This window comes from Notolepis coatsorum, assembly GCF_963971535.1.
Source record: "Notolepis coatsorum genome assembly, chromosome: 16".
Lineage (NCBI taxonomy): Eukaryota > Metazoa > Chordata > Actinopteri > Aulopiformes > Paralepididae > Notolepis > Notolepis coatsorum.
In genome coordinates, this window is record NC_140180.1 from 407,141 (window position 1) to 433,030 (window position 25,890).

Below are 25,890 nucleotides of genomic sequence, written 5' to 3' on the forward strand. Positions count from 1 at the left end.
ACGGTATAATTTGAAGCATAGACGGTAACGGTATATATCACGGTATCATCGTTTTTGATAAAAAAAAAATTTATTTTATATAATTTTTTTTTTTTTTTAATAAAATATATATATTATATAATTAGACTTGTACTTGTATTATCTGCGAGACATCGCCACCACGCAACAAGCTCCACTGTCTGTGTGTACTCTAGTAGCCTCCAGCTACGGCCAGGATTCTCCAGAGCTGCACCTGGACCTATACTCTAGTAGCCTCGAGCAGAGCTACGGCCAGGATTCTCCGGCGCTGCACCTGGACCCTATTGTATTGGTACTATAACGTTAGCAAGCCCTCAGCTCGAATACGCATCGAATCAGTGTTATAAGACATTGATATCAGGAGCTATCTGTAGCTACTGCTAGCCGGATATATAACGTTAATACAACGCCTCAGTGAATTATTTAGTTCAATGGGACATTTCGTTTTGAACGGTGAACTAATTTGCGTTAACGTGAGCTAACGGCTAACGGAGCTATCATACACGTCTACTCTACTAGACTTGATGGAGCGTTTGTTGATGTCAGGAGCTATCGGTAGCTGGCCGACTAGATACCGTTCGGTTAGACAATGCCTCATCATGTATTAAACTAAAAGTGAATAGTTGACTGGGTCATTTTGTAACGGTAGCTAAGCTAACGTTAGCTCAGGGAGACGTCCCGTCCCACTAGACTACTAGTAGACCCGTGTTTACATGCGTGCGGGAGGGGCTGGCACGCCCACTGCGCGAAGCCTCCTAAATAACTTTTTCTAGTTCGCACATATCTATTATCTATGACTAATTCTATCTATTTTTAGGGGCAAATGCGAGTGAAATAGTCGCGCTGTGGTTACATGACGTCATTGCTATTTTAGAGCTGCACTACCGGTTATACGGTATAGTCAAAATCCATACCGTAGAGCAAATTCATACCGTTTATACTGTATACCGTTTATACCGTCCACCCCTAAGACACACATTCACCATCATCAGCTCCTCCTCTAGTCTGGAGACACACATTCACCATCATCAGCTCCTCCTCTAGTCTGGAGACACACATTCACCATCATCAGCTCCTCCTCTAGTCTGGAGACACACATTCACCATCATCAGCTCCTCCTCTAGTCTGGAGACACACATTCACCATCATCAGCTCCTCCTCTAGTCTGGAGACACACATTCACCATCATCAGCTCCTCCTCTAGTCTGGAGACACACATTCACCATCATCAGCTCCTCCTCTAGTCTGGAGACACACATTCACCATCATCAGCTCCTCCTCTAGTCTGGAGACACACATTCACCATCATCATCAGCTCCTCCTCTAGTCTGGAGACACACATTCACCATCATCAGCTCCTCCTCCTCTAGTCTGGAGACACACATTCACCATCATCAGCTCCTCCTCTAGTCTGGAGACACCAAGTTCACTTTCATTTAGGGATGTCCGATATTATCGGCCCACCGATATTATATATTTTTTGTTTACATTTATTTAACCCTTATTTACCCAGGCAAGCAAGTAAGAACAAATTCTTATTTAATTTATTGTCAAAAGTATGAATAATGTTGTGTTAATTCCACGACAAGAGATTATGTAATGTTAATAATTACCTGAAATGATTGTTTCTTTGGGGGGGGAAACCCTGCATATATCGATATCGGTATCGGAAATTAAGAGTTGGACAATATCGGTATATCGGATATAGTGGTAAAAAAGCCAATATCGAACATCCCTAGTTTCAGTTTAACATTCAGTTTCAGTTTAAACTTTATTTGAACAGATTATGATTATGTCATAAAATATGACAAGACATTCGAAGCTTCATTCGAAAACTTTGAACGTAAAGAAAAATGACATTCGGTACAACAGTTAGGGCACCTTGTGGGTACAGCCCTACAGTTAGGGCACCTTGTGGGTACAGCCCTACAGTTAGGGCACCTTGTGGGTACAGCCCTACAGTTAGGGCACCTTGTGGGTACAGCCCTACAGTTAGGGCACCTTGTGGGTACAGCCCTACAGTTAGGGCACCTTGTGGGTACAGCCCTACAGTTAGGGCACCTTGTGGGTACAGCCCTACAGTTAGGGCACCTCGTGGGTACAGCCCTACAGTTAGGGCACCTCGTGGGTACAGCCCTACAGTTAGGGCACCTTGTGGGTATACTGTTTATTTTTATAAACCTAGTTATATTGTCTACACCGTTTATTTCTCTCATTTTTATATAAATTTTTACCATTTATTGCCTATATAAATAATAATAATAATAATAATAATAATAATAATAATAATAATAATAATAATAATAATAATAATAATAACCTTTCTACTATTACCCTGCCCATACCTCCCCTCCCCCACGCCGCTATGACGCCAGGATTTCCCCGAGGGGATCAATAAAGGAATATCTTACGTCGTCAGGGTTCCAGTAATAGAGCTTTTTAAAAAAAAGGGTCAAACAGCAACATCACTGGATGAACTCTGAGCAGCACGTGGTGACCTCTGACCTCTTCACTTGTTCCCTCTTCTCCTCCTCAGTCATTGGTCGCTTGCCACCGTCATCCTGGATCATGTCCTCCTCTTCCTCTCCAGCCGGCGTTCCTGCTGGGAGCAACAACGTGTGTGTGTGTGCGTGTGTGTGTGTGTGTGTGTGTGTGTGTGAGGGTGTGTGAGAGAGAGAGAGAGAGAGAGTGAGAGAGAGAGAGAGAGAGAGAGTGTGTGAGAGTGTGACATAATCTATGTTTTAAATTATGGCTATCTGTCTAATCTGCCCGTCGCTTATCAATGACTTGTTTGCAGTCAACATTGTCGAAGCGTTTTTTTTTTTTTTTTTTTTTTTTTTTTTTTTTAATAATCGGTTCATATCTTTTTTATAGCATTTCGAAAAGCGATCGTTTTCTCGAACATTTCAGGAAAATAGAAAGATTCCGTCATAAACTGCATTTATTGGAATATTCTCGAATACACTAGACACATAATGACATATGTCGTGGCGGGCACTCAAAGTGTTAAAGTGCTTCATTTTTGACAAAAAAAGTTAAGGCCTGGAATTCCTTGAAAACAGCCCATTTTTTTAACAATGTGCTTAAAAAGTCCTTGAAATTCAAATCAACCGTTCGCATTGAATGTTTTGTTCATCCGTGATAAAAAAAATAGTTCTGAATGAAGAAATAAATTTGTTTTAATCTAAAGTGTAACTAATTGGTTTTAAGCACGTCAAGGACCCCGTCGTCTACCTTCAGCTGGGTCTGCTACTGTGGGCTGTGCCGTGCCAAGCTCTGCTGTGCCAGGCTGGCTGGCTCCGCCCCCGACGACGTTCCCGACAGGAGGCACGTAGGGCTGGTCGATGTCAGGGTCACCTTCATGCTCCACTAACCTGAGGAGGGGGGCGTGTAGAAGCAACTCAGGGGTAACTACTGCTGTTAGCATCATGTTTAACTGCTGGTATAACTACTGCTGTTAGCATCATGTTTAACTGCTGGTATAACTACTGCTGTTAGCATCATGTGTAACTGCTGGTATAACTACTGCTGTTAGCATCATGTGTAACTGGTATAACTACTGCTGTTAGCATCATGTTTAACTGGTGGTATAACTACTGCTGTTAGCATCATGTTTAACTGCTGGTATAACTACTGCTGTTAGCATCATGTTTAACTGGTATAACTACTGCTGTTAGCATCATGTTTAACTGCTGGTATAACTACTGCTGTTAGCATCATGTGTAACTGGTGGTATAACTACTGCTGTTAGCATCATGTGTAACTGCTGGTATAACTACTGCTGTTAGCATCATGTTTAACTGGTATAACTACTGCTGTTAGCATCATGTTTAACTGCTGGTATAACTACTGCTGTTAGCATCATGTGTAACTGCTGGTATAACTACTGCTGTTAGCATCATGTTTAACTGCTGGTATAACTACTGCTGTTAACATCATGTTTAACTGCTGGTATAACTACTGCTGTTAGCATCATGTTTAACTGCTGGTATAACTACTGCTGTTAGCATCATGTTTAACTGGTGGTATAACTACTGCTGTTAGCATCATGTTTAACTGGTGGTATAACTACTGCTGTTAGCATCATGTTTAACTGCTGGTATAACTACTGCTGTTAGCATCATGTTTAACTGGTGGTATAACTACTGCTGTTAGCATCATGTGTAACTGCTGGTATAACTACTGCTGTTAGCATCATGTTTAACTGGTGGTATAACTACTGCTGTTAGCATCATGTTTAACTGCTGGTATAACTACTGCTGTTAGCATCATGTGTAACTGCTGGTATAACTACTGCTGTTAGCATCATGTTTAACTGGTGGTATAACTACTGCTGTTAGCATCATGTTTAACTGGTGGTATAACTACTGCTGTTAGCATCATGTTTAACTGCTGGTATAACTACTGCTGTTAGCATCATGTTTAACTGGTGGTATAACTACTGCTGTTAGCATCATGTTTAACTGCTGGTATAACTACTGCTGTTAACATCATGTTTAACTGCTGGTATAACTACTGCTGTTAGCATCATGTTTAACTGCTGGTATAACTACTGCTGTTAGCATCATGTTTAACTGGTGGTATAACTACTGCTGTTAGCATCATGTTTAACTGCTGGTATAACTACTGCTGTTAGCATCATGTTTAACTGCTGGTATAACTACTGCTGTTAGCATCATGTTTAACTGGTGGTATAACTACTGCTGTTAGCATCATGTTTAACTGGTGGTATAACTACTGCTGTTAGCATCATGTTTAACTGGTGGTATAACTACTGCTGTTAGCATCATGTTTAACTGGTGGTATAACTACTGCTGTTAACATCATGTTTAACTGGTGGTATAACTACTGCTGTTAGCATCATGTTTAACTGGTGGTATAACTACTGCTGTTAGCATCATGTTTAACTGGTGGTATAACTACTGCTGTTAGCATCATGTTTAACTGGTGGTATAACTACTGCTGTTAGCATCATGTTTAACTGGTGGTATAACTACTGCTGTTAGCATCATGTTTAACTGGTGGTATAACTACTGCTGTTAGCATCATGTTTAACTGCTGGTATAACTACTGCTGTTAGCATCATGTTTAACTGCTGGTATAACTACTGCTGTTAGCATCATGTTTAACTGGTGGTATAACTACTGCTGTTAGCATCATGTTTAACTGCTGGTATAACTACTGCTGTTAGCATCATGTTTAACTGGTGGTATAACTACTGCTGTTAGCATCATGTTTAACTGCTGGTATAACTACTGCTGTTAGCATCATGTTTAACTGGTGGTATAACTACTGCTGTTAGCATCATGTGTAACTGGTGGTATAACTACTGCTGTTAGCATCATGTTTAACTGGTGGTATAACTACTGCTGTTAGCATCATGTTTAACTGGTGGTATAACTACTGCTGTTAGCATCATGTTTAACTGCTGGTATAACTACTGCTGTTAGCATCATGTTTAACTGGTGGTATAACTACTGCTGTTAGGATCATGTGTAACTGGTGGTATAACTACTGCTGTTAGCATCATGTTTAACTGGTGGTATAACTACTGCTGTTAGCATCATGTTTAACTGCTGGTATAACTACTGCTGTTAGCATCATGTTTAACTGCTGGTATAACTACTGCTGTTAGCATCATGTTTAACTGGTGGTATAACTACTGCTGTTAGCATCATGTTTAACTGGTGGTATAACTACTGCTGTTAGCATCATGTTTAACTGGTGGTATAACTACTGCTGTTAGCATCATGTTTAACTGGTGGTATAACTACTGCTGTTAGCATCATGTTTAACTGGTGGTATAACTACTGCTGTTAGCATCATGTTTAACTGGTGGTATAACTACTGCTGTTAGCATCATGTTTAACTGGTGGTATAACTACTGCTGTTAGCATCATGTTTAACTGCTGGTATAACTACTGCTGTTAGCATCATGTTTAACTGCTGGTATAACTACTGCTGTTAGCATCATGTTTAACTGGTGGTATAACTACTGCTGTTAGCATCATGTTTAACTGCTGGTATAACTACTGCTGTTAGCATCATGTTTAACTGGTGGTATAACTACTGCTGTTAGCATCATGTTTAACTGCTGGTATAACTACTGCTGTTAGCATCATGTTTAACTGGTGGTATAACTACTGCTGTTAGCATCATGTGTAACTGGTGGTATAACTACTGCTGTTAGCATCATGTTTAACTGGTGGTATAACTACTGCTGTTAGCATCATGTTTAACTGGTGGTATAACTACTGCTGTTAGCATCATGTTTAACTGCTGGTATAACTACTGCTGTTAGCATCATGTTTAACTGGTGGTATAACTACTGCTGTTAGCATCATGTGTAACTGGTGGTATAACTACTGCTGTTAGCATCATGTTTAACTGGTGGTATAACTACTGCTGTTAGCATCATGTTTAACTGGTGGTATAACTACTGCTGTTAGCATCATGTTTAACTGCTGGTATAACTACTGCTGTTAGCATCATGTTTAACTGGTGGTATAACTACTGCTGTTAGCATCATGTTTAACTGGTGGTATAACTACTGCTGTTAGCATCATGTTTAACTGGTGGTATAACTACTGCTGTTAGCATCATGTTTAACTGGTGGTATAACTACTGCTGTTAGCATCATGTTTAACTGCTGGGATAACTACTGCTGTTAGCATCATGTTTAACTGGTGGTATAACTACTGCTGTTAGCATCATGTTTAACTGGTGGTATAACTACTGCTGTTAGCATCATGTTTAACTGCTGGTATAACTACTGCTGTTAGCATCATGTTTAACTGGTGGTATAACTACTGCTGTTAGCATCATGTTTAACTGGTGGTATAACTACTGCTGTTAGCATCATGTTTAACTGGTGGTATAACTACTGCTGTTAGCATCATGTTTAACTGGTGGTATAACTACTGCTGTTAGCATCATGTTTAACTGCTGGGATAACTACTGCTGTTAGCATCATGTTTAACTGGTGGTATAACTACTGCTGTTAGCATCATGTTTAACTGCTGGTATAACTACTGCTGTTAGCATCATGTTTAACTGGTGGTATAACTACTGCTGTTAGCATCATGTTTAACTGGTGGTATAACTACTGCTGTTAGCATCATGTTTAACTGGTGGTATAACTACTGCTGTTAGCATCATGTTTAACTGGTGGTATAACTACTGCTGTTAGCATCATGTTTAACTGCTGGTATAACTACTGCTGTTAGCATCATGTTTAACTGCTGGTATAACTACTGCTGTTAGCATCATGTTTAACTGGTATAACTACTGCTGTTAGCATCATGTTTAACTGGTGGTATAACTACTGCTGTTAGCATCATGTTTAACTGGTACAGCTCGTTCTATAAGATGGGTCTACACAGACTCACCAGTCCATGGCTCGTTCTATCCCCTGGTTCCCTGTGCTGGCCACCGCTTTCTCTCTGTCAACATACGGACAAAACAAACACATTAGATTAGATTCAAATGTATTGTCATCACATACAGCACAAGCACAGTACAAAAAATATAAAAAATATATAAATGAGTACTACTGGGCGTCAGATATATAATATATGTACAGTGATACAGGTATATAAAGACAGTATGATAGTAAGTCATACTGGCCAGCAGCGTAACTAGTAAAAGTAGGTAACAGATATATATATATATGTAAAAGGATTATATGCAGGTATGTACAGACAGATGTAGATAGCTATATATACAGTATACAGCATTATTGTACATGCTATCATACAGTTATATATATATGCAGGTGTATAAATATAGAAGGAATATGCAGGTATATTCAGACAGATATGAATATATAGCCTTGGGTTTAGGGCTGGGCGATATGGCCTCTAAATGATATCACGATATGTTTTGGCTATGTTACGATACACGATGTACATCACGATATTTTGACATTTCCTCTAAAGCCCTTAAAAATGCTTGATTTAACCCTTTTTAAAGATAGATTTTTTGGCGTTTTATCGCTTTATTTCTACTGGGCAGTCCAGTAGAGACAGAGGAGGAACGGGAGACAGAGTGGGGGGAAGACATTCGGCAAATAACGACTGGTCCGGGAATCGAACCCGGGTCGGCCGTGCCGCGGCTGAGCGCGCTATGTGGTTCGCCACTGGGGGGCCCCTGATTTAACCCTTTGAAGCATAGTCACGCCAACATGACGATTAAAATAGTCCCTGCATTTTTTATATGGTCCATTTGCATGTTCTTGGTATCTGATTCTAGGGCCATCTATGGATCTCATGGAATGTATTCCCAGTGTCAGAAATACGGTGTCTGTTACTAGGCTTGAGTAAATTGTAATGAACCAAATGAGAATATCAATAAAAAAAAAATTATATTTGACTGTGAATAACACCATGCTCAAATTGACCAGACCTGACACTGACCTGGCTGAGAGAATTGCTGAATATAATGTATAGAAATGTTCTAGAAGGTTCGGTCATGACATCACCACAAATGTTCTAGAATGTTCGATGTTCTAGAATGTTCGGCTATGACATCACCACAATTCTAGAATGTTCGATGTTCTAGAATGTTCGGCTATGACATCACCACAAATGTTCTAGAATGTTCTAGAATGTTCGGCGATGACATCACCACAAATGTTCTAGAATGTTCGATGTTCTAGAATGTTCGGCTGACATCACCACACATGTTCTAGAATGTTCGATGTTCTAGAATCTAGAATGTTCGTCCTATGACATCATCACAAATGTTCTAGAATGTTCGACCATGACATCATACTGTGCCATCACAAATGTTCTAGAATGTTCTATTATGACAATTATATAATACAACCTAAATATAGCTTTGGCTCCAAGTACTGAATTCTGCCATCCGGACACATGCAATTTGAAATATGATTATAGAATATAGAATATCAGGCATAAAATGGTTTGTGTTTATTTTAATTTATATATATATATATATATATATATGTATATATATACTGAATGAGTAACACATTGACCATAACTAAATGATAATGATGGACATCTTTGGCATCTTTTTATTATTGTCTATTTAAAACTGAATCAAACCATAAACAAGGTGGCCTGTTGGGATGTTAGATCCTAATATGAAAAACTGATTTTATGTCTCATATGTGCTCATTTTATGCCTGTCTTTTTTCTGTTGTGAAGCACTTTGAGCTGCAGTTTCTGTATGAAAGGTGCTATACAAATAAAGTTTATTATAAAGTTTATTACCGGTATTATACCTGAAAAATCTAAGCAAATTAATCAATGGAAGATGATTCAACAGAAGGTTTTGTAGATACAGTACTATGAGGGCAGACGTTCCACTCTACTGGTTACAATTACTTACTCGTTCATTGATAAAGAAAGATTATGTCCACAGCCGCTCCAGTGTAAAACAAAGATATCCAAATGGATGGTCCACAGATGCACTGACCTGGCTGAGAGAATTGCTGAATATACTGTATAGAAATGTTCTAGAAGGTTCGGTCATGACATCACCACAAATGTTCTAGAATGTTCGATGTTCTAGAATGTTCGGCTATGACATCACCACAACTGTTCTAGAATGTTCGACCATGACATCATACGGTGACATCACAAATGTTCTAAAATGTTCTATTATGACAATTATATAATACAATAACCTAAATAATAGCTTTGGCTCCTACAAGTACTGAATTCTGCCATCCGGACACATCCAATTTGAAATATGATTATAGAATATAGAATATCAGGCATAAAATGGTTATGCGATTAAAATGTGATTAATTAGATTAATTAATTACAAATCCTGTAATTAATTAGATACATTTTTGTAATCGCCTGACAGCACTAATATATATGTTTACTTTTTAATTGCATGAAACATTATGAAGTATTCTCTTATGCCGCTTTTCCACTGTCTGCATAGTACCTACTCGGCTCGGTAGTACCCCCCCATAGATATATATAAAGACGGTACCCCCCCCCCCCCCCCCCATCAGTGTAGCTGGGGTGCCGTGACGCGTGTATCGCTTCCGCAACGGAATTCGGTTTCCGGGTTCCTCTGATTGGCCGCGACCCCCACGTGACCCGCCCCCCTATCCACCGCTTTGCCGCGCGGCAGAGCGAGCGGCCGCGGACTCGCTCGCTTCCTCAATTTATACGCATGGAAGTATTGACTGAATGAATGAATGAATGAAAACTTTATTTAACAGATTGCAGAATGGGTACAATACAGTACGGCTCAATACACACAATTGTTAAAGGGGAACTCCAACATTTTGGGAAATTAGCTTATTTAACATCTTCCCTGGAGTTAGACAAGAAGATACATACCTTTTTTGTCTCTGTGCGTGCATTTTAGCTTTGGGAATAGACTCTCCGTTAGCATAGCTTAGCTTCATCACTGGAAGTGAGGCAGGACAGTAGCCTTACAGTGCCTTACAGTGTATTGCAAGGTCTGACATTGACCAAACTTGATATGCATGACCTTGGTGGGCTCTAGGTCAACTCCTGAAAAGGGGGTCAATGTCAGACTTTGCAATCAAAAGTTAGGGGGCTAATAACCCTTGCCATAATTTCAGTGCGCCCCCTAACTTTTGATTGCAAGGTCTGACATTGACCCCCTTTTCAGGAGTTGACCTAGAGCCCACCAAGGTCATGCATATCAAATTCGGTCAATGTCAGACCTTGCAATACACTGTAAGGCACTGTAAGGCTACTGTCCTGCCTCACTTCCAGTGATGAAGCTAAGCTATGCTAACGGAGCGTCTATTCCCAAAGCTAAAATGCACGCAGAGACAAAAAAGGTATGTATCTTCTTGTCTAACTCCAGGGAAGATGTTAAATAAGCTAATTTCCCAAAATGTTGGAGTTCCCCTTTAAGGGGATGCAGACCAGAGAAAGACTTTCATCTTGTTTACATCAGGGTCCCCCATTTTCAATTCATATAGAACGACTACGCCGTAACAAATCATTAAAAAATATATACCGTTAACTGGAATATGTTGTGCCTTTACACATATGTTGGATTATGTAATTGGTTTGTCATGACAAACAAATTTAAAAAAATTGCGATTTACAACAACACACAGTGATCGCTGAGCTCTGGCTCTGACTACATGCAGTCACTGAGTGTTGTTGTAGCCAGCGGGTAAATCGCGATTTAAAGCGCCAGAGCAGTGGATAGGGGGGCGGGTCACGTGGGGGTCGCGGCCAATCAGAGGAACCCGGAAACCGAATTCCGTTGCGGAAGCGATACACGCCGCCGTGACGTCATCTTCAACGCGACACAGAGGATTTCGACGCTAGCTATCAAGCTACTGTATTAATCCAGTGCCTTATTAGCTCAATTACGCTAGCTGCAATGCTAACCGTTAGAACGCGAGGCTACTACCAGTTCATCCACATCGGCGCCTCCGTATTCCATTGACGTTTCTGAATAAAACATGTAGGGCTAACGTTTAAACTCGCAAAGCTCTCTCCACTTCTCTCACACTCTCGTATCCCCGGCTGTCTCCTCAAAACAAACCTGTGGCACCGCCTCTCCGTCTCTGGGTGTGTGTGTGTGTGTGTGTGCAGGGAGCGAAATAAACTTTTTGACTCACCGGCCAGTGGCGGGTAGATGGGAAGAATCTACCCGCCAAGCATATTTCTTACCTGCCAACTTTTTTTTGATAAAAAAAAAATTATTATTATTTTATATAATTTTTTTTTTAATAAAATATATATATTATATAATCATACTTGTGATTGTGTTATCTGCGAGACATCGCCACCTCGCTGTCTGCAAACAGCTCCACTGTCTGTGTGTATACTCGAGTGGCCTCCAGCTCCAGCAAGGATTCTCCGGCGTTGCAGCTGGTCCCTAAACGCTACATTCAGCATGCAAAAGGATTCTCCTGAGCTACAGCTGGCCCCTATTCAGCAGCGATGTAAGCCAGGGACTCGAATACGCATGTTGTTGTAGGACATTGATGTCAGGAGCTTTCTGTAGCTACTGCTGGATGGCGTTGGGACAACGCCTCAGTGAACTATTTAGTTTACTGCGACATTTCGTAGTGACTAGTGAGCTACCTAGCCAACGGAGGTATTATGCACTGGACTATTGCTGGAGCATTTGTTGATGTCGGGAGCTATCCGTAGCTAGCCGGCTGGATAACGTTACACAATGCCTCATGTATTAAACTAAGTGAATAGTTGACTGGGTCATTTTGTAACGGTAGCTAACGTTATCGCCACCACACAACAAGTCAAAATGCTCGCTATCTGCAAACAGCTCCACTGTCTGTGTGTATACTCGAGTAGCCTCCAGCTCCAGCAAGGATTCTCCGGCGCTGCAGCTGGACCCTACTGGAGCTAACGTGTACTAGGTAGCTACCTATCCAACGGAGGTATTATGCACTACTAGACTTGCTGGAGCATTTGTGGATATCGGGAGCTATCAGTAGCTAGCCTCTCAGTCCCACCCGCCAAACGTAAAATCTGCCCGCAAATGGCGCTTGGCGGGCTTTAATTTCGCTCCCTGTGTGTGTGTGTGTGTGTGTGTGTGTGTGTGTGTGTGTGTGTGTGTGTAAGTTGGGGCGAGTGTGTGCATTTTTTTTTCTTTGAGAGGGAGAGACAAGAGATGGAGAGTAGAGCACGGCGCCAAAGTAAGTCATCTCAACCGCGGCGGCTTATAAACCGATGTGAGGGATTGTGAGAAACATCACGATGTCCGCGATACGTTTAAAAAATGTATCGTTTATGAACTGTACCTGATATTTATTTAATATCGTCATATCGCCCACCCCTACAGTTGGGTTACAGCTGTCTTCTGAACCTCATTGTCTCTGAAGAAACTCAAGTTTCAAACAGGTGTTTATTAATATGTTGTTTTTTTAACCTTAATTCAATAAAGTTGAGGAAACGCATACATTTTCTTACAGCAACAACCTAGGAGAGTAGCGGCAGATGGAGGGTTAAAGGGTTACACTGTGTCACATACATCTCACACACACACACCTCTCTCTCTCTCTCTCTCACACACATCTCTCTCTCACACACACCTCTCTCTCACACACATATCTCTCTCTCACACACACACACCTCTCTCTCTCTCTCTCTCACACACATATCTCTCTCACACACACACCTCTCTCTCTCACACACATCTCTCTCACACACACACCTCTCTCTCTCTCTCTCTCACACACATCTCTCTCTCTCTCTCTCACACATCTCTCTCACACACACACCTCTCTCTCTCTCACACACCTCTCTCTCTCACATCTCTCTCACACACACACCTCTCTCTCTCACACACACCTCTCTCACACACACCTCTCTCTCTCTCACACATACATATCTCTCTCTCTCTCTCTCACACACATCTCTCTCTCTCTCTCACACACACCTCTCTCTCTCACACACAATTCTCTCTCTCTCACATCTCTCTCACACACACCTCTCTCACACATACATCTCTCTCTCTCTCTCTCTCTCTCACACATACATATCTCTCTCACACACACCTCTCACACACACACCTCTCTCACACACACACCTCTCACACACACACCTCTCTCACACACACACCTCTCTCACACACATATCTCTCTCACACACACACACCTCTCTCACACATATCTCTCTCACACACACACACCTCTCTCACACATACATCTCTCTCTCTCTCTCACACATATCTCTCTCACACACACACCTCTCTCACACATATCTCTCTCACACACACACCTCTCTCACACACATATCTCTCTCACACACACACACACACACCTCTCTCTCTCACACACACACCTCTCACACACACATCTCTCTCTCACACACCTCTCTCACACACACCTCTCTCACACACCTCTCTCTCACACACCTCTCTCTCACACACACCTCTCTCACACACACACCTCTCACACACCTCTCTCTCACACACCTCTCTCACACACACCTCTCTCTCACACACACCTCTCTCTCACACACCTCTCTCACACACACCTCTCTCTCACACACACCTCTCTCTCACACACACCTCTCTCACACACACCTCTCTCTCACACACACCTCTCTCTCTCTGTGTGTCTCTCCCCCCCCCCCTCTCTCTCTGATTGAACACACTGTGTATTTGACTCACGCTCTGTTCCTCTCAAAGCCCATCTCTAACAGGCTCTCCATCGTCGTCAAGTCTGCCATATTCTGAGACACAAGAGAGAGAGATACAGTGAAAGACATTGTAAAACGTAATTATTCAATGCAATTCAATTGCTTTACACTTTCCAACAGTGAGCCATGTAAGTTATGCCACTAACATGATGATGAGCAGTGGGTGCATCCAGCTAGCTCCACCACTCACCACTGGAAGCTAACACCCAGTCTACATCATCATGACTTTAGCCTTTAGCCATCAGAATGAAACAGAGAGATAACTCTCTCTGACTAAATAACTGAAGCAGCATCAGAATATTATCGACAGACAGTCTAACACATTATTATCTGTTGGCTATATTGACTTTCACTAAAGCTAGCTAAGTGAAGAGAGCTAAAGTTAGCTTCTTTGTGGTGTCCAGGGAAGCTAACCAGCAACCTCTCTCTCTCTCTCTGCTCAGAGACACAGAGGCACAAACACCTCCCCCGCTGTCCTGCTGTCCGTCTAACGGCTGCTTTACACTCACGACGACGACGGGATCACAATACTGTTATTATGGTTGTTATTGTTGAACGCCATAAGAGCCTGACTCACAGTGTTAACAACAGCGTCTCCACATGCAGGTACGGGAGCCCGGGGGGGACAAGACACAAGCGCGTTTTCTGTGCTACGTTCAGGAGCTCCTCGTTACTCTGGATCCTGTGGTGCGTTCAGGAGGTCCTCGTTACTCTGGGATGTAATCATGTGATCATTATGTCCTGATGAATTGAAAATGGGGGACCCTGATGTAAACAAGACGAAAGTCTTTCTCTGGTCTGCAACCCCTTAACAATTGTATGTATTGAGCTGTACTGTACTGTACCCATTCTGCAATCTGTTAATAAAGTTTTCAATCAATCAATCAATGATTTAATGGTGAATATGAGGTGATTGATTGATTGATTGATTGATTGGTTGATTGATTGATTGATTGATTGATTGATTGATTGGAAACCTTATGAACAGATTGCAGAATGGGTACAGTACAGTACAGCTCAATACACACAATTGTTAAGGGGATGCAGACCAGAGAAAGACTTTCGTCTTGTTTACATCAGGGTCCCCCATTTTCAATTCATAATGAATGAATGCGAGGGGATTAGATCGTAGGAATCCCAGCAGATCAACATCATATTTCTGGTGATGTCTCATGATAATCTATGTTCATATTCATAATAGAGTATGTTTGCACCAGTGGCTAAGTGGCACAGTGTGCAAGGCGCTCGCCACTAACGCAGGAGATGCTGGTATCGAGCCCAGCTCTCGGCGTTGCTACCGGCTTGGCCGGTCGTCATACTAACACAATTGGCAAGTGTTAGAGGGTGGGAGAGCCGGTGGGTGGGGATCGGACGTTGTGGACAGCGACTCCTACAGGTCGGTTGGGTGACGCCTGCACAGTAGAATCAGGAAGCAACGGGGCAGCGTGAGCGGTAAGGCTAATATATTATGTTTCACAGAAACAAAACTAGACTCATCTATTCAGGATCCAGAGATAGAAATCGAGGACTATTCGATAGTCAGGAGGGATAGAAACCAGTATGGAGGTGGCGTCTGTGTGTATATTCACAAAGATACCAAATTCATCAACCGTACTGACCTTAACCATGACGAGATTGAAACTGTATGGATTGAAATCTTATTTGAAAGGGCGAAATCAGTACTAATAGGCACAATCTATAGACCGCCAGAACACACTGGCTTCTATGACACACTTGATGGATGTTTAGCTGGGGTGGAGGGCGTAGAAAAAATCCTTATTGGGGACTGGAACACGGACATGCTACGTAAAGCAGCACCCGTCTTCAAGGCCTTCAGTAGGCTTTGTGATCTGCACGGCCTCAGCCAGCTAATCAACCAACCCACAAGGGTATGTGAAATTGTGAATCAACTCAGACTACTATTGACCTCATCCTGACCTCTGACAAGTCCAAGATCTCCAATAAAGGGGTTATAGCATGCGGGTTAAATGCTTCGAAGCTTCGAACGTTCGATTCGATGGCACAAGCTTCGAACATTAAAAAAAAAATCGAAGTTAAAAAAAAATAATAATAATAATAATAATTTCTTTTTCAAAAAATTTTTTTTTCAATTTTTTTTTTTTTTACTTCGATGTGTGTGTGTGTGTGTGTGTGTGTGTGTGTGTGTGTGTGTGTGTGTGTGTGTGTGTGTGTGTGTGTGTGTGTGTGTGTGTGTGTGTGTGTGTGTGTGTGTGTGTGTGTGTGTGTGTGTGTGTGTGTGTGTGAACTACCCATCCCAGTTAGGACAGCCGAATCCCGTCCAATCTTTCGCCGTCGACTAAAGACTCACTTCTTCAACCATTATCTGAAATGATAAAAAAAAAAAAAAAATCTAACCGTGACTAACCTTACTGTCATGCACTTGTCCTAATAAACTAACCTACACTGTAACACGCAACACTTTGATGAACATTGTTACTCACAGCTGATAGAGTTGTGCCCTTCCTGATGTCTTGTCGTACAGAACTTGTAAGTCGCTTTGGATAAAAGCGTCAGCTAAATGACTAAATGTAAGTGTGTGTGTGTGTGTGTGTGTGTGTGTGTGTGTGTGTGTGTGTGTGTGTGTGTGTGTGTGTGTGTGTGTGTGTGTGTGTAGGTGTGTGTGTAGGTGTGTGTGTGTGTGTGTGTGTGTGTGTGTGTGCGCGCACCTTGTAGAATTCCACACATAAGAAAGAAAGATACTGGGATGAATAAACAAAATAGGAAATAAAATGTAGAAATGCATGCAATACATAAATAAATATGAATCTCCATATATGAAATATAACATTTAGATAAGGTGCTACTGAGATGTTTTGGTGAGTTCTTTGTTTTTTTGTGGAAGTTGCCCTTCTTAAAAATGCATGAACATTCACTGATAATTGGTCTGTAGTGGAGTCTACAAGGTCTACATTGCCGGACCATGTAGAATCCGGACCTTGTAGACTGACATAATTCTGTGCATAGTTTAGTCTACACAGGCCATATTTCAAATAATCAAAATCTTACTTCATTCATCTTAAACATTCTTGATTTGGGGGATTGGTAGTTCCCATGAAATCTGAAGTTGTTCAAACGACAACAGCGATCCACCTTGAATTAAATCACACAGCCGAGTGAAACCTTGTTGGATGCGTCAGTCACGAAAGGGGCTACTTAATTAATTAATCCAACCCACTTTATTTATAGAGCTCATTTAAAAACAACAACGTTTACGAAAGTGCTGTACAAGTCCCACAACATAAGATAAAAAAAAATTAAAAAAAATTAAAAAAAAAATTAAAAAAAAAATGTTTTATTTTTTTTTATTTTTTTTTAAGCTTCGAATTCAAATCGAAGCTCGACCCCGAAGCTTCGATTGCCAAAAAAAGCTTCGAAGGTCAGCCCTAGGGTTAAGTGATCATTATATGATATTCTGTACCCGCAAAAAGCTAAAGCAAAAGGCTGGCTGTCACAAAACAGTCACATCTAGAGACCTCAAAACCTACTCTAGCGAGGCCTTTAACCTTGAACTGGAGAGTCTGGACTGGTCAGATGAGCTCAATGGTACACTGGTTGAAGAAACCTGGCTTGGCTTCAAAACCAAATTCTCAACAATACTTAACAACATGGCCCCCCTAAGAACCACCAGGGTAAAAAATCGCGCTGAGCCGTGGATGCACACTGAAATACTGACCGCTATGAAAACCAGAGACAAAAAATGCTGAGTTTCGTAAAAGTCAGTCAAAGCTTACCAAAAGCACGAGCAGTGAACTCCAAGCCCACGTGACTGAACTCAAACTAGAAAGAAACAGACTAAGAAATGACGTAAACTCCATGATAAAAACTGCTAAAAAAAAATCATCAATGACAAAACTGAGGAAAACAAAAATAAACCATGTGAACTTTGGAAATTACTCAATAATCAACTAGGCTGCAGTAAAAAACTCAAAACCAGGTTCTCAAACATAAACATAAAGACGGACAACACGCTCATCACAGACAAACTGGATGTAGCCAATTACTTAAACACTTTCTTCACAAACATAGCCACAACACTGGTAAACAAACTACCCTCCCACTCAGGGCAGTATGGGGTAGAACACATAGTACGTAGCATACTACAAGAACCTAGGCGTCCACAAAGACGATTTCAAACTGGAAATGGTAACTACAGATGAGGTACTCAAAAAACTGAACGCCCTCCAACCTAACAAGGCCACTGGCCATGACAACATCCCCTCCAAATTCCTCAGAGACTCAGCAGCCGCCATCACCCCAGTCATCACACACATAATAAACCTCTCCATAAAACAGGGACACGTCCCCAAGGACTTCAAAATTGCGAGAGTAACACCCCTGCACAAAAAGGGCAGCAAATTAGACCCAGGCAACTACCGCCCTGTTTCTATCCTTACATCCATCTCGAAAGTCATGGAAAAAATAGTATACGAACAGGTCGAAAAGTACCTTGCGGAAAAAAATCTAATCTACGAATTCCAATCTGGCTTCAGAACATCCCACTCCACTGACACACCTTCTCTATTTGAACGACCACATCAAGCAAGAGGTGGACGCGGGCAAATACTGCAGCATGGTCATGCTAGACCTACAAAAGGCCTTCGACACTGTCAATCACACAATTTTTTTTTTTGATCTTTTTCCCCCTCCTTTTTCCTCCGATTTTCTCCCATCCCAATGTTAGTCGTTATGCCAATTCCCAATCCCCTTCCTGGTCGCTGCGCACTTAACCCCCACAGTCGGTCTGGGAGAGTGGAGGCTATCACGTGCTTCCTCTGACACACGTCTAGCCAATCAACCGCTTCTTTTCACCTGGCAGCGCGGACTCACTGAGAGGGTGTAACGTGTGGAAGGATCACACTACCCCCCTTAGATCCTATCCGCGCTGAGCAGGCGCCCCGACCGAACTGTAGGAGTCGCTGTTTACAACAACCCGGACCCACCCCGCCAGCTTATCCCACCCTCTAATACTGCCAATTGTATTAGTGTGAACGGCCAGCCAAGCTGGTGACAACCCCGGAGCTGGGAGCTCGTCTCCGGGGTTGGTGACGAACGCAATCTCCGCTACGCCACCTGACCACCCCCGTCAATCACACCATTCTGATTGACAAGCTAAAAGCAATTGGTTTTGATAGTTTATCAGTGAGCTGCCTGCAATCCTACCTGGAGGGGAGAGAACAGATGGTGGAGGTAAACGGTACCCTATCCCCCCCCTCACAGTGAAATGTGGTTTTTTGATTGATTGATTGAAAACTTTATTAACAGATTGCAGAATGGGTACAATACAGTACAGCTCAATACACACAATTGTTAAGGGGATGCAGACCAGAGAAAGACTTTCGTCTTGTTTACATCAGGGTCCCCCATTTTCAATTCATCAGGACATATATGACATACATGACATACAGATAGTCAGTACTGCTACATCTATACATTTATGACATACCAGATTTGCAAATACAGTACTGTTTGTGATACAGAAGGAGTCAAGAAAAGGGAGTATATACATTTGACGTAGAAACTGTACATTGGAGGAGGTTGGGTGGGGGGGGTTGGGTACATTGGGATATTGACAACCATACTGGGTAATTTACATTGGAGGTGGTTGGGGGGGGGGGGGCACACACTGTATAAACAAGTAAAACTGTACATTGAGGGGGGGGGGAGGAGACACTGTACAAACAAACAAAATTGTACATTGGACTATTGACAAAACCATACTAGGTAAATGACTGTACATTGGAGGGGGTTGGGTTAGGATATTTACAGGGGCCAGTGTTGAATTGCAGTCTCCCGTAGGTGTCCCTTGAGAGAGGTTTTGAAAGTGGGTAGTGATCCACATTCCTTTACAGCTTTGGGTAGGGCGTTCCACATTGATGTGGCATAATTGCGAAACGTGTTTAGTCCCTTATTTGAGCCGAATCTAGGATTTAACATGATTTGTGGAGCTCCCTCTGGTGTTGTGATCGTGGTATTCACTGACCTTTGGGAAGTATTTTGACATGTACATGGGTACCTTGGTCGTGTAGTGTATCTTGTAGACCAGGCCCATTGCAAGTTGCTGTACTCTGTCGTCTACTCTAAGCCATCCTAGGTTGTCAAAGTGGGCAGGGGTGAGGTGGGTTCTAGGAGTAAGGTCAAGCAGTAGTCTGACCAGTTTGTTTTGAGATGTTTGTAATTTTGTTTTTAGCGCCTTTGAGGTGCTTTGGTACCATGAGGTGCAAGCATAGTCGTAGTACCCCTGAATGAGTGCTCCTGCCAGAGTCTTCAGGGTATTCTTGTTTACCAGAGAGGAGATCCGGTACAAGAATCGAGTTCGTTGGTTGACTTTTTTTATTACATTGGATGCCATTTTGTCACAGGAGAGATTAGCCTCTAGGATGGAACCCAGGTAGGTAATTTCATCTTTCCTTGTGACAATATTGTCACCCACTGTAACTGAGAAGCCGTCGGTCTTGCTGAGTTTGTTATTTGAACCAAAGAGAATGGACTCTGTTTTGCCCATGTGTAATGATAGTTTGTTATCAGCGAGCCATATGCAGATTCTGCCTAGTTCCGAGCTGAGGGTTTTTTCAACCTGTAACTTGTTCTTGTCAGAGACCAGCAGGGCTGAGTCGTCCGCAAACAGGAACAAGTTGCAGTCACAAGCTGACGACATGTCATTTGCATAAATTAGGAACAGTAGCGGTCCTAGTATGCTTCCTTGTGGAACACCACAGCTCACTGTGAGGGGGGGGGATAGGGTACCGTTTACCTCCACCATCTGTTCCCTCCCCTCAAGGTAGGATTGCATCCAGCTCACTGATAGACTATCAAAACCAATTGCTTTTAGCTTGTCAATCAGAATGGAGTGATTGACCGTGTCAAAGGCCTTTTGTAGGTCCAGCATGACCATGCCGCAGTATTTGCCTGCGTCCACCTCTTGTTTGATGTGGTCATTCAAATAGAGAAGGCATGTGTCAGTGGAGTGGGATGTTCTGAAGCCTGATTGGAATTCGTAGATTAGATTTTTTTCCGCTAGGTACTTTTCGACCTGTTCGTAGACTATTTTTTCCATGACTTTCGAGATGGAGGTGAGAATAGAAACAGGGCGGTAGTTGCCTGGGTCTAATTTGCTGCCCTTTTTGTGCAGAGGGGTCACCCTCGCAATTTTGAAGTCCTTGGGGACGTGTCCCTGTTTTATGGAGAGGTTTATTATGTGTGTGATGATTGGGGTGATGGCGGCTGCTGAGTCTCTGAGGAATTTGGAGGGGATGTTGTCATGGCCAGTGGCCTTGTTAGGTTGGAGGGCGCTCAGTTTATTGAGTACCTCATCTGTTGTTACCATTTCCAGCTTGAAGTCGTCCTTGCGGACCCCTAGGTTTTTGTAGTAAGCTACTATGTGTTCTACCCCATAAAGCCCTGAGTGGGAGGGTAGTTTGTTTACCAGTGTTGTGGCTATGTTTGTGAAGAAAGGAAGCATACTAGGACCGCTACTGTTCCTAATTTATGCAAATGACATGTCGTCAGCTTGTGACTGCAACTTGTTCCTGTTTGCAGACGACTCAGCCTTGCTGGTCTCTGACAAGAACAAGTTACAGGTTGAAAAAACCCTCAGCTCGGAACTAGGCAAAATCTGCATATGGCTCGCCGACAACAAACTATCATTACACATGGGCAAAACAGAGTCCATTCTCTTCGGTTCAAATAACAAACTCAGCAAGACCGACGGCTTCTCAGTTACAGTGGGTGACAATATTGTCACAAGGAAAGATGAAATTACCTACCTGGGTTCCATCCTAGAGGCTAATCTTTCCTGTGACAAAATGGCATCCAATGTAATAAAAAATGTCAACCAACGAACTCGATTCTTGTATCGGATCTCCTCTCTGGTAAACAAGAATACCCTGAAGACTCTGGCAGGAGCACTCATTCAAGGGTACTACGACTATGCTTGCACCTCATGGTACCAAAGCACCTCAAAGGCACTAAAAACCAAATTACAAACATCTCAAAACAAACTAGTCAGACTACTGCTTGACCTGACTCCTAGAACCCACCTCACCCCTGCCCACTTTGCCAACCTAGGATGGCTTAGAGTAGACGACAGAGTACAGCAACTTGCAATGGGCCTGGTCTACAAGATACACTACACGACCAAGGTACCCATGTACATGTCAAAATACTTCCCAAAGGTCAGTGAATACCACGATCACAACACCAGAGGGAGCTCCACAAATCATGTAAAACCCAGATTCGGCTCAAACAAGGGACTAAACACGTTTCGCAATTATGCCACATCAATGTGGAACGCCCTACCCAAAGCTGTAAAGGAATATGAATCACTACCCACTTTCAAAAACACTCTCAAAGAACACCTACGGGAGACTGCAATTCGAAGCTGGCCCCTACAAATGTCCTAACCCAGTTGTACAGTAAAGACCAAGTATGGCCTTGTCAGTATTCCAATGTACAGTTTTTGGGATTCAAACTTCATCAGGGTTCTTCGAACAGACGTTCGAACCTTAATTAAAATTAAATAATTTTATAAATTTTTTCTTTTCTTTTTTATATCCTCAAACTAAATCCTCAATTTGAATAAAGTGATTCAAGCTTCGTCAGGGTTTTTCGAACGGATGTATAATAATAATTAAAAAAATTATTCTCTCTTGGGCGAGCTCCCGTAGCTCACCGCATACCTCTGCGCTATTTCTGCGTCGGGGACAACCGTGCTCGTCACGGATCTGGGGTACACGAGTTCGATTCCCGGACCCGCCGTATTTTCTCAGTGTCTTCCCCTGCTCTACATCCCATTTCAACCTGTTTCTGTCGGTCATGCTTGACCAGAAAAGCGATAAACGCTAAAAAATAAAGTTTAAAAAAAAAAAGATTATTCTCATTTCTTTTTAAAATATTTTATTTGTATATTTTGTATATCCTCAAACTAAATCCTCAATTTGAATAAAGTGATTCATCTGATTAAATTAGTATTTATCTTTTATTAAATCAACTTTCCAGCCCCCTGTCAACTGTCAAATGATGTCAACTGTCAACCTGAATTAACATTCAGTATTCAAGTAGAACAGCTAGCTAGCCGTTGTGGACACTCACCTTTCCACAGCAAAACGGTCGGCAAGGCACCTTGGTCTAGAAATGCAGGTTTCAGTCTATGTTTGTTGTTTAGTCTATCTGTTCAGTCGTGTCTCAAGATGCACAATGAGATCTGAGAGAATTGTTGAATATATATAGAACATGTGCTATTATGACATACTGTGACATCACAAATGTTCTAGAATGTTCTATTATGACATCATACTGTGACATCACAAATGTTCTAGAATGTTTGATTATGACATCATACTGTGACATCACAAATGTTCTATAATGTGCTATTATGACATCATACTGTGACATCACAAATGTTCTAGAATGTTTGATTATGACATCATACTGTGACATCACAAATGTTCTAGAATGTTTGATTATGACATCATACTGCAACATGACAAATGTTCTAGAATGTTCTATTATGACATGTGACATCACAAATGTTCTATAATGTTCTATTATGACATGATACTGTGACATCACAACGGAACATGTTTGAGCCCATTTGAATAATATAAATAATATGTTTGGTAAGGCTGTCCCCGAAGCGTCTATACTTTCCACAAGCAACTTGTCCTTCCGCGTTCCCGTTTTGCGCTCTGATTCGCCACGCACGTTTCTGGTCATGTGACATGTGTGCCCAATCGCATGACGAGCAGTGTCTTAGCCCATTTCCGCCGAACAGCCTGCAAACGACCTAACGCCTAGGGCCCGCCCACACCAACGCGCCACCCTGTGGCGAGGTGCTGCATTGTCGGAATATTTTTCTCTTCTTCCTTGAGTTTAATGGTTGGGTCGCAAATGCAACGTATAGGTGCATAGCGTCCCCCAACGGTACCGAATTCTTCTTCTTTTTCTGTTTTGTTTAACAGCGGCATTGCCGCAATCTACTGGTTTCTATATGCTTTTCCTTCGAAAATGTATTTATCGAATCGAATCGAATAAACTTAATCGAATTGAATCGTTATCGTTAACCCCTACCAAATTAAGATGTGGTAGCCTGTAACGTCTCGGCTTCTCTCCCTATTCAGGATTGGAGGCCCAGCCGCCATCTTTGAATTCTCTCTCTGTCTCTGTATTATCTGATTGTCGTCACGTGGGAACAGCCGTCCACGGGCCGGATATCTCGCCTGTTATCATGCTTTAAAGTTATCCTTGCTTTAGGTCGAGAAGTCGGATCTCTCACCGCCTTATTCTCTTTTGTTGTTCTCTTCTAAGTATCCTTCCAAGTTATTGCTACTTCCTGCTTTACCTGGTAAAGTATTGTTATCGCTCAAAGTGTTTCTGATAATAAAAAGAACACATATTCGAGAAGAGCAGCACCCTCTCCGTCTCCATTCTTCCATGCCATACTTGAACTCAACATTCTTACCTGTAGCCAAAAATAAAATGCATCGGAGTCCATGCTGTTTGCTGCCTCTTCAGTGGGTGCCTCGAGTTGGGTTTGAAGTATTCGAAGTGGAGGCAACCGTACACGCGGGGAGTCCATGCTCTTGACTTGACTTGACTTGTTTGCAGCCTCTTCAGTGGGTGCCTTGAGTTGGGTCTTCTGCGGGGCTGCTTTTGGGGTCACCCTTCTCTTACTGGATGATCTGATGGGAAAGAAGCAAACACAAGACGTCAGTCTGAAATAAATGACTTGTGTTGGTCTTTTATATACAGCCCTGCTTTCATGATGTCACTTTGGAATGGAATCCTACCAGTTCTAAGGTTCTATTAGGTCAAAGGTCACTTATTATTTTATTTAAATCTTTTAATTTCAACCTTTATTTAAAAGCGTAATTATGGTATATTGACTTGAGGGAAACTGCATTTCATAACCAATAGGTCTGTGTATAGAAACTATATGCAAAAGCCTTGTGTACTTTTTAGCAGCAGAGTGGTTTTCAGTGCTAAATAAGGAACCATACTAGAGACAGTTGCATCAGATAACAGCAGAAAACAGTCAACCAACCCCAACTAACAAATGTACTCAGTACCCAGAACAAAGGGACTAAAATGTCACACCCAACTGTTAGCAAATTCCAGCAGAGACAGCTGACAGGAAGAGCAGATACTGGCTCTGATAGTAAGACAGGAGTAAAGATCATTAATCAATAGGACATGTTTCAAAGTGGAATGAAAAAGCATGATACTTGATTGGCTTTGATTGAATTGACAACCCTATAAAGAAACCAAGAAAACATCTATATAGATAATTAGAAATCAAGAATCCTGGTATATTTATCACAGTTATATTACAAAGATTCAGTCTGGCAAAAGCAGGCTTGTGATATTTCATATAGGCAATTTGGTATTAAAATATAGACAACGCCACATTGGTTTAATGCTGAATATAGATGTAACTCATTACATTAAAGCTACAAATTAGAAAAGGTTCTAGTGTTCAACTGCGAAAACCAAAGAAAAGACAACTGCCAATTCATTCTCTCTTGGGGGGAGAAGATGCCAACTCATCAAAAAGCCACAGCCCAACGGGGGCCACGCCCCCCCCCCCCCCCCCTGTTGCTGCAGGCAACCACACAATGAGGAGATCTTGGGGCAGACAGCCCCCACAGAAGAACCTTCAAGACAACCAATTGGAACAAAACTCCATATATAGAATGTAACTATGATTGGT

General features: G+C 42.0%; 1 protein-coding gene across 4 annotated transcripts in view; it reads right to left on the reverse strand.

The window, feature by feature from the left end:
- The window catches only part of ubxn1 (UBX domain protein 1), a 41,370-nt gene extending 16,513 nt beyond the window's left edge, over window positions 1-24,857 (reverse strand). The window contains exons 1-5 of one of the 4 annotated variants that reach the window (XM_084331728.1): window positions 24,643-24,857; window positions 14,137-14,198; window positions 7,407-7,460; window positions 3,253-3,392; window positions 2,524-2,617 (exon numbers count right to left, since the gene is read on the reverse strand). In XM_084331728.1, coding sequence (XP_084187854.1) covers window positions 2,524-2,617; window positions 3,253-3,392; window positions 7,407-7,460; window positions 14,137-14,198; window positions 24,643-24,759 — 467 coding nt within the window. In that variant the 5' untranslated portion in view covers window positions 24,760-24,857. Of the gene's footprint in view, window positions 1-2,523; window positions 2,621-3,252; window positions 3,393-7,406; window positions 7,461-14,136; window positions 14,199-14,628; window positions 14,648-14,742; window positions 14,779-24,642 lie in introns of those variants that run through there. The other 3 variants (XM_084331727.1, XM_084331729.1, XM_084331730.1) reach the window with 3 other exon arrangements.
- Window positions 24,858-25,890: the final 1,033 nt, after the last annotated feature.